This window comes from Hyla sarda (assembly GCF_029499605.1).
Source record: "Hyla sarda isolate aHylSar1 chromosome 1 unlocalized genomic scaffold, aHylSar1.hap1 SUPER_1_unloc_7, whole genome shotgun sequence".
In the NCBI taxonomy this organism is placed as follows: Eukaryota; Metazoa; Chordata; class Amphibia; order Anura; family Hylidae; genus Hyla; species Hyla sarda.
Window position 1 is genome coordinate 299,140 of NW_026607593.1, and position 13,008 is coordinate 312,147.

At 44.9% G+C, this 13,008-nt stretch overlaps 2 protein-coding genes across 2 annotated transcripts in view; one reads left to right on the top strand and one right to left on the bottom strand.

The window, feature by feature from the left end:
* Positions 1 to 13,008, top strand: part of LOC130298252 (zinc finger protein 850-like) — a 411,906-nt gene that overhangs the window by 291,316 nt on the left and 107,582 nt on the right. The window lies entirely within an intron of this gene.
* Positions 1 to 13,008, bottom strand: part of LOC130298274 (zinc finger protein 268-like) — a 150,956-nt gene that overhangs the window by 39,721 nt on the left and 98,227 nt on the right. The window contains exon 8 of the mRNA XM_056551204.1: positions 861 to 1,367. Within this exon, the coding sequence (XP_056407179.1) occupies positions 861 to 1,367 (507 nt within the window). The remainder of the gene's footprint in view (positions 1 to 860; positions 1,368 to 13,008) is intronic.

A 13,008-nucleotide genomic window follows, 5' to 3' on the forward strand; every position in this document is an offset into this window, starting at 1 on the left:
ATCCGGAAACACAAAACCGCCGTCTAATGTCTTCAGGGTGAGCGTCTATACGGGACACGTGGTCTCTTCTGAATCCTAACAAAATTACTAAATAACCATCGGATAGAAGAAAAATAACAATTCTGTACTATGATAGGGACGGACTGTAAAAATATAAAATATTATTGGTAAATATAAGATTTAAGAACCTTTTTCCTTCCAATCCACAACATATATGAGAATTTACGAGCGTGTAACTGGGTCTTCAATCCGTGTAATAATGGCGCAAAGTGTGAAGTAAAGAGATCTTGTACCAGATGTGATCAGATCTCTAGGGATTTTATACCCCGGGGAGGACAAAGAAAAGAATTACACCGATGTTTACTGAACCCGGGGGACGCTGACATATTGACGACTTCTCATATAGAAAAATGGATTTTATGATCTGAGACCGAAAATAGACGTCAAGACAGGAAACGCTGGTCTAGGGTTTGTGATAAATAAAAGTATCTGCAGCGTCTTATGTTCAGAAGAGACGATCTTCAAGGGAGACGCGCGGATCCTGTCTGATGCCTTGAATTAAAGTCTCTATAATCATAATGAGAAGGGGGCGGGGACAACACTGACGCGTTACATTCCCTATATACAACGTCAGGGACAATATTCCATTTATTATAAGTCCAGTGTGCGGAGATGAATATAAGAATAATAAATCATATAAGAAAGAAAACTTTTATTAACAATTGGTAACAGGTTTGTAGATGCAGTATATGATATATGTATAAATGTCAGATATCCTATGTACATGGATAATATATAGATGAGTTATCTGCATCATTTACTGCTCTGAATTGGCTTCTCTCCTGTGTGAGTTCTTTTATGTTTAACAAGATTTGATTTCACAATAAAACATTTTCCACATTCTGAACATGAAAATGGCTTCTCCCCTGTGTGAGTTCTTTGATGTTGAACAAGCTTTGATTTTGCAGTATAACATTTTTCACATTCTGCACATGAAAATGGCTTCTCCCCTGTGTGAGTTCTTTGATGTCTAAAAAGACTTGATTTCTGATTAAAACATTTCCCACATTCTGAACATGAAAATGGCTTCTCCCCTGTGTGAGTTCTTTGATGTTGAACAAGATGTGATTTCTCCGGAAAACATTTCCCACATTCTGAGCATGAATATGGCTTCTCCCCTGTGTGAGTTCTTTTTTGATGTCTAAAAAGACTTGATTTCTGATTAAAACATTTCCCACATTCTGAACATGAAAACGGCTTCTCTCCTGTGTGAGTTCTTAGATGTTGAACAAGTTGTGATTTCTTAGTAAAACATTTCCCACAATCTGAGCATGAATATGATTTCTTTCCTGTATGAGCTCGTTGATGTCCCACACCCCTTCTGTGACCTTTATTTTGCTGAACATCCTGTGATGACTGAGAAGACAGGACCTGTATATAAGGATGAGATGACAGATCTTGGCTGTGAAGGGCTGAGGGTGCATCTGGGATAATGTAATGTTCTTCATATGTATCTTGTGTGATATCATCATCTGCTTTATAATCTGAAGATATAAGATTCTCCTCTGATCTCCTGGTACAAGAATCTGCAGAGAATAACACAGATTTTATGATCAGTATTAACCCCTTAACAACCCAGGAAATTTAAGCTTTTGTGTTTTCCTTTTTTTACTCCTCTCCTCATAGCCATAACTATTTTATTTTTCCATCTACACTGGAGAGTTTGTTTTTTGTGGGACTGATCTTACATTGTATTAACACCCTTAAAATAGAAGTCAGGTCCATACAATCACAACAATATCTCATTTGCATATTTTTCGTTACATTTACTAATTTTATAAACAATTCCAACAAAGATAGCTTAACATTTTTACACCAAAAAGTGAATATATTATTGGAGAGTTTCATTTACATTTAACATTTTTTACACTTTTTGATTCTTCTAAAGGACTTGTATGAGTAGTCATTGGATTGCTCATACAGATCAGTGCAGTACGTATTTACTGCATTGATCCATTAGAGCCGACTATAGACAGGCTGTATCAATGGCAGTCCTAGCAAAGGCCTTGGGCTGCCATGACGATGGATGGGCCCCCCATGTTCGCTTCGTGGTGAGCCAATCCTTACCACTGCACCACCAATGATTCTTACTAAGGCTGTTTAAATGCTGATATCAGCTTTGACAGTAGCATCTAAGTGGTTAATAGCCAGCACCAGAGATTGCTCTGTGTCAGCTATTAGCTGCGGTCCTCAGTTGCTGAATGCAGCCAAGATTCACCTGGTATAGAGAGGGCTCGAGTCCCGGGGCCACCCAATACACCCTAAATGGCCTCATAAGGTAAATAAACATCATGGGTAATTAACCTCTTAAAAACGCAGGGCGTACCTTTACCTGTAACCCTGCACTTGCTCCCCTGCTATGACGCGGAGTCACGGGCTGACCCCGCGTCATAGCAGGTCAGTCCCCGATGGCTATCAACGGCCGGGACCCGTGGCTAATACCGAACATCACCGATTGCGGTGATGTCCGGTATTAACCCCTTAGACGCATCGATCAAAGTTGATCGCCGTGTCTGAAATGAAAGAAAAAGCTTCCCAGCAGCTTAGCGGTGCTGATCGGGATCACCGCTATGCTATGGCATAACATTATACAGTGTCTGCAATCAGAAGATTACATGTAATAGTCCCCTATGGGGCGTAAAAAAAATTTGTAAAAAGAACGTTAATACAGGTGATTTAACCCCTTCTATAATAAAAGTTTGAATCAGCCCCCTTTTCCCATTTAACTTCACCAGGACCAAGGGCGTACAGGTATGCCCTGACGTTCTGGGACTTGACCAAGGGTGTACCTGTACGCCCTGGACCCGTTAATGGGGTTTAAACCACTCACCAGCAGAGAACGGGTTAAACCCGGTGGGTCCCGGTTGTTACGGGCAGCCAGGACCCACGGCTAATGCCGGGCACCGCCAATACCGACCATTAACCCTTTAGACGCCGTGATAAAAGTTGATTACAGCGTCTAAAGTGTGGGCTTAACAGTGCCGGTTTGCTCAGTGGAGCTGATTGGGACATCCGTGGTGAAATCGCAGGTCTCGATCAGCTGACTGGACAACGGGAGGGTCCTCACCTGCCACCTCGTCGTCCTTTCGGCGATCTGCTGCTCCAAGCAGAGCACAAAGAACACTGATCAATGCTATGGCATAACATTGATCAGTATAAGCAATCAGAAGATTTTTTTTTTAGCCCCCATAGGGGACTATACCAAGCAAAGTGTAAAAAAAAAAGTTAATAAAAGTGAATTAACCCCTTCTCTATTAAAAGTTTCAAATACCCACCTTTTCCCATTTTTTTAATAAAATAATGTAATAAAAAATAACAATAATCATATGTGGTACCACTGCGTGTGTAAATGTCAGGTCTATTAAAATATAAGGTTATCTAAACCGCACGGTGGATGGCGTACACGTACAAAAATACCAAAAATTTTGCATTTTTGGTCACTTCAGATACCATAAAAAACTAAAAGTTTTCAAAGTGATCAAAAAAGTCCTATCAAAACAAAAATGGTACCAATAAAAACTAAATGCGGAAAAATAAAAATGTTATAGGGGTCAGAAGATAACAATTTTAACCCCTTGGGGACTCAGGTTTTTCCATTTTTGCACTTTTTGTTTTTTCCTCCTCACCTTTTAAAAATCATAACCCTTTCAATTTTGCACCCACAGATCCATATTATGGCTTTTTTTTGCGCCACCAATTATACTTTGTAATTACATCAGTCATTTTACCCAAAAATCTACGGAGAAACAAAAAAAAAATCATTGTGCAACAAAATAGAAAAAACAAAAACAAAAAAAATATGCAATTTTGTAAACAGGTATACATTTTGCTATGGGGATTTGTTTGTACTCTGGACAGTTCCTGACATGGACAGAGGTGTCAGCAGAGAGCACTGTGGACAGACAGAAAATAAATTCAAAAAGAAAAGAACTTCCTCTGTAGTATACAGCAGCTGATAAGTACTGGAAGGATTAAGATTTTTAAATAGAAGTAATTTACAAATCTGTTTAACTTTCTGGCACCAGTTGATTAAAAAAAAATATATGTTTTTCACAGGAGTACCCCTTTAACCCCTTAACGACGCAGGACGTATATTTACGTCCTGCGCCGGCTCCCGCGATATGAAGCGGGATCGCGCCGCGATCCCGCATCATATCGCGTGGGTCCCGGCGCTAATCAACGGCCGGGACCCGCGGCTAATACCACACATCGCCGATCGCGGCGATGTGCGGTATTAACCCTTTAGAAGCGGCGGTCAAAGCTGACCGCCGCTTCTAAAGTGAAACTGAAAGTATCCCGGCTGCTCAGTCGGGCTGTTCGGGACCGCCGCGGTGAAATCGCGGCGTCCCGAACAGCTGATCGGACACCGGGAGGGCTCTTACCTGCCTCCCTGGTGTCCGATCGACGAATGACTGCTCCGTGCCTGAGATCCAGGCAGGAGCAGTCAAGCGTCGATAATGCTGATCACAGGCGTGTTAATACATGCCTGTGATCAGGATGAAAGATCAGTGTGTGCAGTGTTATAGGTCCCTATGGGACCTATAACACTGCAAAAAAAAAGTAAAAAAAAAGTGTTAATAAAGGTCATTTAACCCCTTCCCTAATAAAAGTTTGAATCACCCCCCTTTTCCCATAAGAAAAATAAAACAGTGTAAAAAAAAATAAAAATAAACATATGTGGTATCGCCGCGTGCGTAAATGTCCGAACTATAAAAATATATCATTAATTAAGCCGTACGGTCAATGGCGTACGCGCAAAAAAATTCCAAAGTCCAAAAAAGCGTATTTTGGTAACTTTTTATAACATTAAAAAATGAATAAAAAGTGATCAAAAAGTCAGATCAAAACAAAAATCATACCAATAAAAACTTCAGATCACGGCGCAAAAAATGAGCCCTCATACCGCCCCGTACGTGGAAAAATAAAAAAGTTATAGGGGTCAGAAGATGACATTTTTAAACGTATAAATTTTCCTGCATGTAGTTATGATTTTTTCCAGAAGTCCGACAAAATCCAACCTATATAAGTAGGGGATCATTTTAATCGTATGGACCTACAGAATAATGATAAGGTGTAATTTTTACCGAAATATGCACTGCGTAGAAATGGAAGCCCCCAAAAGTTACAAAATGGCGTTTTTTTTTCGATTTTGTCGCACAATGATTTTTTTTTCCGTTTCGCCGTGCATTTTTGGGTAAAATGACTAATGTCACTGCAAAGTAGAATTGGCGACGCAAAAAATAAGCCATAATATGGATTTTTAGGTGGAAAATTGAAAGGGTTATGATTTTTTAAAGGTAAGGAGGAAAAAACGAAAGTGCAAAAACGGAAAAACCCTGAGTCCTTAAGGGGTTAATCCTTCCAGTACTTATCAGCTACTGTATGCTCCAGAGGAAGTTGTGTAGTTCTTTTCTGTCTGACCACAGTGCTCTCTGCTGACACCTCTGTCCAGTGTGGTAATACTGAAAAGAACTACACAATTTTCTCTGCAGCATACAGCAGCTGATTAGTACTGGAAGGCGAAAGACTTTTAACCTGTTAAGGACCCATGGCGTACCTGTACGTCCTGAGTCCGCTCCCGTTCTATAACGGGGGGCCACAGCGGGTTGGGCCCAGGCTCTAACAACGGCCGGGACCCGTGGCTTATAGCGCGTGGCATTGATCACGGTGCCGTGCGCTATTAACCCTTTAGACTAAAATGAAAGTGAAACCATAGCTCTTCTCTGCGGGCGTGTGCGCCGTTTTACATTCATTTTCGGCAGTTGCGGCTGCCGACGGCACTTCGCCCGCTCCGTCCCCCGGGCGCACAGGAGCTCACTACAGGCGGGGTGTGCGCTCGGGGTTCGGGTGCCATTACTAAGTCTCTCTGTATTTCTTCGGCGGCCCGGCGGACGTTAGCTCCGCCCACCAGGTTGCATAAGCGCTTCAGCAGCGCAAATTGAGCCACCAATCAGCGCTGTGCGCGCGTTTGGGGCCATGCAGGGGCCAATGCAGGGGCCAATCACGTCTTTCTCTCTCCTCACAGCCACGGTGCAGAGTCCTCACAGCAGCTGCCTAGGGACACAGACTTGGGTCAGACTGTTCATTTTTTGCTATGTCCGTGCCCAGAACTGTCCCTCCCTCTAAACAGATATCTGGAATATTGGTTACTCATTACGCTTGTAAAAACTGCTCTGCAAAAATGCCAGGTTCTGCTGAACCCACTTGTTCTGCCTGCTCCACTGCTCCCCCAGACCCAGACCCCCCTGCTATTTCAAACCCAGGTGCTCTTTCAGACCCGGTGGGTTCGGCCGCCCCTCCAGCCTGGGTTTCCTCCTTCTCCCAGTCTATAGCCTCTAACAACGGCTGGGACCCGTGGCTAATAGCGCGTGGCATTGATCGCGGTGCCGCACGCTATTAACCCTTTAGATGCGGCGTTCAAAGTTGAACGCCACGTCTAAAATCAAAGTGAAACCATGCCGGTTAGCTCAGGGAGCTGTTCGGGATTGCCGCGGCGAAATCGCAGCATCCAGAACAGCTTATATGACAACCGGAGGATCCCTACCTGCCTCCTCGCTGTCCGATCGCCGCATGACTGCTCAGTGCCTGAGATCCAGGCATGAGCAGTCAAGCGGCAGAATCATCGATCAGTGGTTTCTTATGAGAAACCACTGATCAATGTAAAAGATCAGTGTGTGCAGTGTTATAGGTCCCTATGGGATAACAATGATCAGTATAAGAGATCAGTGTGTGCAGTGTTATAGTCTCCTATGGGATAACAATGATCAGCATAAGAGATCAGTGTCTGCAGTGTTATAGTCTCCTATGGGATAACAATGATCAGTGTAAGAGATCAGTGTGTGCAGTGTTATAGTCTCCTATGGGATAACAATGATCAGTATAAGAGATCAGTGTGTGCAGTGTTATAGTCTCCTATGGGATAACAATGATCAGTATAAGAGATCAGTGTGTGCAGTGTTATAGTCTCCTATGGGATAACAATGATCAGTATAAGAGATCAGTGTGTGCAGTGTTATAGTCTCCTATGGGAGCTAAAACACTCCCTTAATAAAAGTTTGAATCACACCCCATTTCCCATTTTTTTTAAAACTGTGTAAATAAAAATAAAAATAAACATGTGGTATCGCCGCATGCGGAAATGTCCGAACTATAAAAATATATAGTAAATTAAACCGGACGGTCAATGGCGTACGCGCAAAAAAATTCCAAAGTCCAAAATAGTGTATTTTTGGTCACTTTTTATATCATGAAAAAATGAATAAAAACCGATCAAAAAGTCCGATCAATACAAAAATGGTACCGATAAAAACTTCAGATCACGGCACAAAAAATGAGCCCTCATACCGCCCCATATGTGGAAAAATAAAAAAGTTATAGGGGTCAGAAGATGACAATTTTAAACGTATACATTTTCCTGCATGTAGTTATGATTTTTTCCAGAAGTGCGACAAAATCACCTATATAAGTAGGGGATCATTTTAATCGTATGGACCTACAGAATAAAGAGAAGGTGTCATTTTTACTGAAAAATGTACTACGTAGAAACGGAAGCCCCCAAAAGTTACAAAATGGCGTTTATTTTGTCTCACAATTATTTTTTTTTCCATTTCGTCGTAGATTTTTGGGTAAAATTACTGATGTCATTACAAAGTACAATTGGTGACAAAAAAAATTAAGCCATCATATGAATTTTTAGGTGCAAAATTGAAAGAGTTATGATTTTTTAAAGGTAAGGAGGAAAAAATGAAAATGCAAAAACGGAAAAACTCTGGGTCCTTAAAGGAGTAGTCCAGTGGTGACTCAGTGTTGAGCAACTTATCCCCTATCCTAAGGATAGGGGATAAGTTGCAGATCGCGGGGGTCCGACCGCTGGGGCCCCCTGCGATCTCCTGTACGGAGCCCCGACAGCCCGCGGGAAGGGGCGTGTTGACCTCCGCACGAGGTGGCGGCCGACACGCCCCCTCAATACAACACTATGGCAGAGCCGAAGCGCTGCCTTCGGCAATCTCCGGCTCTGCCATAGAGATGTATTGAGGGGGCGTGTCATCCGCCGCTTTGTGCGGGGGTCGACACCCACTATCTGGCCGGAGAGCCTGGCCCCGTACAGAGAGATCGCAGGGGGCCCCAGCGGTCGGACCCCCCGTGATCTCAAACTTATCCCCTATCCTTAGGATAGGGGATAAGTTTTTCACCACTGGACTACCCCTTTAAGAGGTTAAATAGAATTATTTTACAATTCTAAATAACTTTCTATCCATCGAAGTATCCCTTTAAAAAAATTCCATAAAAAATGATTACAGTCGGTGACTGAGCAGAATCTGTGACTGTTCTCTGCATTTAGTGGTTACTACTCACCTGGGCAGTAACCTGTAGGAATGTCCTCCTTATACTGCTCATCACCACTCACATCTGTCTCTTCTTCTTCCTTTATGTCTGTAGCATTAATATAGATTGGATCTTTCTCTGTATGAATGTTCTCCTTATACTGCTCATCACCGCTCACATCTGTCTCCTCTTCTTCCTTTATGTCTGTAGCATTATTATAGATCAGATCTTTCTCAGTAGGAATGTTCTCCTTATACTGCTCATCACCGCTCACATCTGTCACTTCTTCTTCCTTTATGTCTGTAGCATTAACATAGATCAGATCTTTCGCTGTAGGAATGTCCTCATTATACTGCTCATCACCGCTCACATCTGTCTCTGCAGTATTAATATTGTTCGGATCTTCACCCTGATTCATAAGATGTGGAAGAAATATTGTAAAAGTCATCAGACAGTAGGAGAAGACACGTGGGATGTTATAGATGAGCAGGAGATGAGGAGTCATGGAGGGTGAGGGGACTGACCACAAGAGCTTCACAGCCCTTCTACAGATCATAGGGAATATCTACATCTACCTGATCATCCTGTGGAAGAAGAGGACGGGGACACCTCTCTGGTGCTGTTCTCTTACTGGATCTGACTGTAGGGAACACATACAGAGACTGAATTCATTCTTTACATACAAATAATGAGAGGACGTGTGTATATAGTCATGTCTATTACCTGGTGATGTGAGGGGCTGCTGATCCTCCATCATGACCTGATCCTTGTACTGATCCTTGTGTCCTTCTACATACTCCCACTTCTCCAGTGAGGAATAGACCGCCACGTCCTGACACCTTATAGGAACCTGACACATAATGATACAGTCATCACCCCGACCCCTCCAGTGGTGTTACTGTATAATGTCCCAGCATTCCCAGCAGTGTCACCTCTCCAGTCATCACCAGACCCCTCCATTACTGTATAATGTCCCAGCATTCCCAGCAGTGTCACCTCTCCAGTCATCACCAGACCCCTCCATTACTGTATAATGTCCCAGCATTCCCAGCAGTGTCACCTTTCCAGTCATCACCAGACCCCTCCATTACTGTATAATGTCCAGCAGTGTCACCTCTCCAGTCATCACCAGACCCCTCCATTACTGTATAATGTCCCAGCATTCCCAGCAGTGTCACCTCTCCAGTCATCACCAGACCCCTCCATTACTGTATAATGTCCCAGCATTCCCAGCAGTGTCACCTCTCCAGTCATCACCAGACCCCTCCATTACTGTATAATGTCCCAGCATTCCCAGCAGTGTCACCTCTCCAGTCATCACCAGACCCCTCCATTACTGTATAATGTCCCAGCATTCCCAGCAGTGTCACCTCTCCAGTCATCACCAGACCCCTCCATTACTGTATAATGTCCCAGCATTCCCAGCAGTGTCACCTCTCCAGTCATCACCAGACCCCTCCATTACTGTATAATGTCCCAGCAGGGTCACCTCTCCAGTCATCACCAGACCCCTCCATTACTGTATAATGTCCCAGCATTCCCAGCAGTGTCACCTCTCCAGTCATCACCAGACCCCTCCATTACTATATAATGTCCCAGCAGTGTCACCTCTCCAGTCATCACCAGACCCCTCCATTACTGTATGATGTACCAGCAGTGTCACCTCTCCAGTCATCACCAGACCCCTCCATTACTGTATAATGTCCCAGCAGTGTCCCCTCTCCAGTCATCACCAGACCCCTCCATTACTGTATAATGTCCCAGCAGTGTCACCTCTCCAGTCATCACCAGACCCCTCCATTAATGTATAATGTCCCAGCAGTGTCACCTCTCCAGTCATCACCAGACCCCTCTATTACTGTATAATGTCCCAGCAGTGTCACCTCTCCTGTCATCACCAGACCCCTCCATTACTGTATAATGTCCCAGCAGTGTCACCTCTCCAGTCATCACCAGACCCCTCCATTACTGTATAATGTCCCAGCAGTGTCACCTCTCCAGTCATCACCAGACCCCTCCATTACTGTATAATGTCCCAGCAGGGTCACCTCTCCAGTCATCACCAGACCCCTCCATTACTGTATAATGTCCCAGCAGTGTCACCTCTCCAGGCATCACCAGACCCCTCCATTACTGTATAATGTCCCAGCATTCCCAGCAGTGTCACCTCTCCAGTCATCACCAGACCCCTCCATTACTGTATAATGTCCCAGCAGTGTCACCTCTCCAGTCATCACCAGACCCCTCCATTACTGTATAATGTCCCAGCAGTGTCACCTCTCCAGTCATCACCAGACCCCTCCATTACTGTATAATGTCCCCGCAGTGTCACCTCTCCAGTCATCACCAGACCCCTCCATTACTGTATAATGTCCCAGCAGTGTCACCTGTCCAGTCATCACCAGACCCCTCCATTACTGTATAATGTCCCAGCAGTGTCACCTCTCCAGCCATCACCAGACCCCTCCATTACTGTATAATGTCCCAGCAATGTCACCTCTCCAGTCATCACCAGACCCCTCCATTACTGTATAATGTCCCAGCAGTGTCACCTCTTCAGTCATCACCAAACCCCTCCATTACTGTATAATGTCCCAGCAGTGTCACCTCTCCAGTCATCACCAGACCCCTTCATTACTGTATAATGTCCCAGCATTCCCAGCAGTGTCACCTCTCCAGTCATCACCAGACCCCCTCCATTACTGTATAATGTCCCAGCAGTGTCACCTCTCCAGTCATCACCAGACCCCTCCATTACTGTATAATGTCCCAGCAGTGTCACCTCTCCAGTCATCACCAGACGCCTCCATTACTGTATAATGTCCCAGCATTCCCAGCAGTGTCACCTCTCCAGTCATCACCAGACGCCTCCATTACTGTATAATGTCCCAGCAGTGTCACCTCTCCAGTCATCACCAGACACCTCCATTACTGTATAATGTCCCAGCAGGGTCACCTCTCCAGTCATCACCAGACCCCTCCATTACTGTATAATGTCCCAGCAGTGTCACCTCTCCAGTCATCACCAGATCCCTTCATTACTGTATAATGTCCCAGCAGTGTCACCTCTCCAGTCATCACCAGACCCCTCCATTACTGTATAATGTCCCAGCAGTGTCACCTCTCCGGTCATCACCAGACCCCTCCATTACTGTATAATGTCCCAGCAGTGTCACCTCTCCAGTCATCACCAGACCCCTCCATTACTGTATAATGTCCCAGCAGTGTCACCTCTCCAGTCATCACCAGACCCCTCCATTACTGTATAATGTCCCAGCAGTGTCACCTCTCCAGTCATCACCAGACCCCTCCATTACTGTATAATGTCCCAGCAATGTCACCTCTCCAGTCATCACCAGACCCCTCCATTACTGTATAATGTCCCAGCAGTGTCACCTCTCCAGTCATCACCAGACCCCTCCATTACTGTATAATGTCCCAGCAGTGTCACCTCTCCAGTCATCACCAGACCCCTCCATTACTGTATAATGTCCCAGCAGTGTCACCTCTCCAGTCATCACCAGACCCCTCCATTACTGTATAATGTCCCAGCATTCCCAGCAGTGTCACCTCTCCAGTCATCACCAGACCCCTCCATTACTGTATAATGTCCCAGCAGTGTCACCTCTCCAGTCATCACCAGACCCCTCCATTACTGTATAATGTCCCAGCAGTGTCACCTCTCCAGTCATCACCAGACCCCTCCATTACTGTATAATGTCCCAGCAGTGTCACCTCTCCAGTCATCACCAGACCCCTCCATTACTGTATAATGTCCCAGCAGTGTCATCTCTCCAGTCATCACCAGACCCCTCCATTACTGTATAATGTCCCAGCAGTGTCACCTCTCCAGACATCACCAGACCCCTCCATTACTGTATAATGTCCCAGCATTCCCAGCAGTGTCACCTCTCCAGTCATGACCAGACCCCTCCATTACAGTATAATGTCCCAGCAGTGTCACCTCTCCAGTCATCACCAGACCCCTCCATTACTATATAATGTCCCAGTAGTGTCACCTCTCCAGTCATCACCAGACCCCTCCATTACTGTATAATGTCCCAGCAGTGTCACCTCTCCAGTCATCACCAGACCCCTCCATTACTGTATAATGTCCCAGCAGTGTCACCTCTCCAGTCATCACCAGACCCCTCCATTACAGTATAATGTCCCAGCAGTGTCACCTCTCCAGTCATCACCAGACCCCTCCATTACTGAATAATTTCCCAGCAGTGTCACCTCTCCAGTCATCACCAGACCCCTCCATTACTGTATAATGTCCCAGCAGTGTCATCTCTCCAGTCATCACCAGACCCCTCCATTACAGTATAATGTCCCAGCAGTGTCACCTCTCCAGTCATCACCAGACCCCTCCATTACTGAATAATTTCCCAGCAGTGTCACCTCTCCAGTCATCACCAGACCCCTCCATTACTGTATAATGTCCCAGCAGTGTCACCTCTCCAGTCATCACCAGACCCCTCCATTACTATATAATGTCCCAGTAGTGTCACCTCTCCAGTCATCACCAGACCCCTCCATTACTGTATAATGTCCCAGCAGTGTCACCTCTCCAGTCATCACCAGACCCCTCCATTACTGTATAATGTCCCAGCAGTGTCA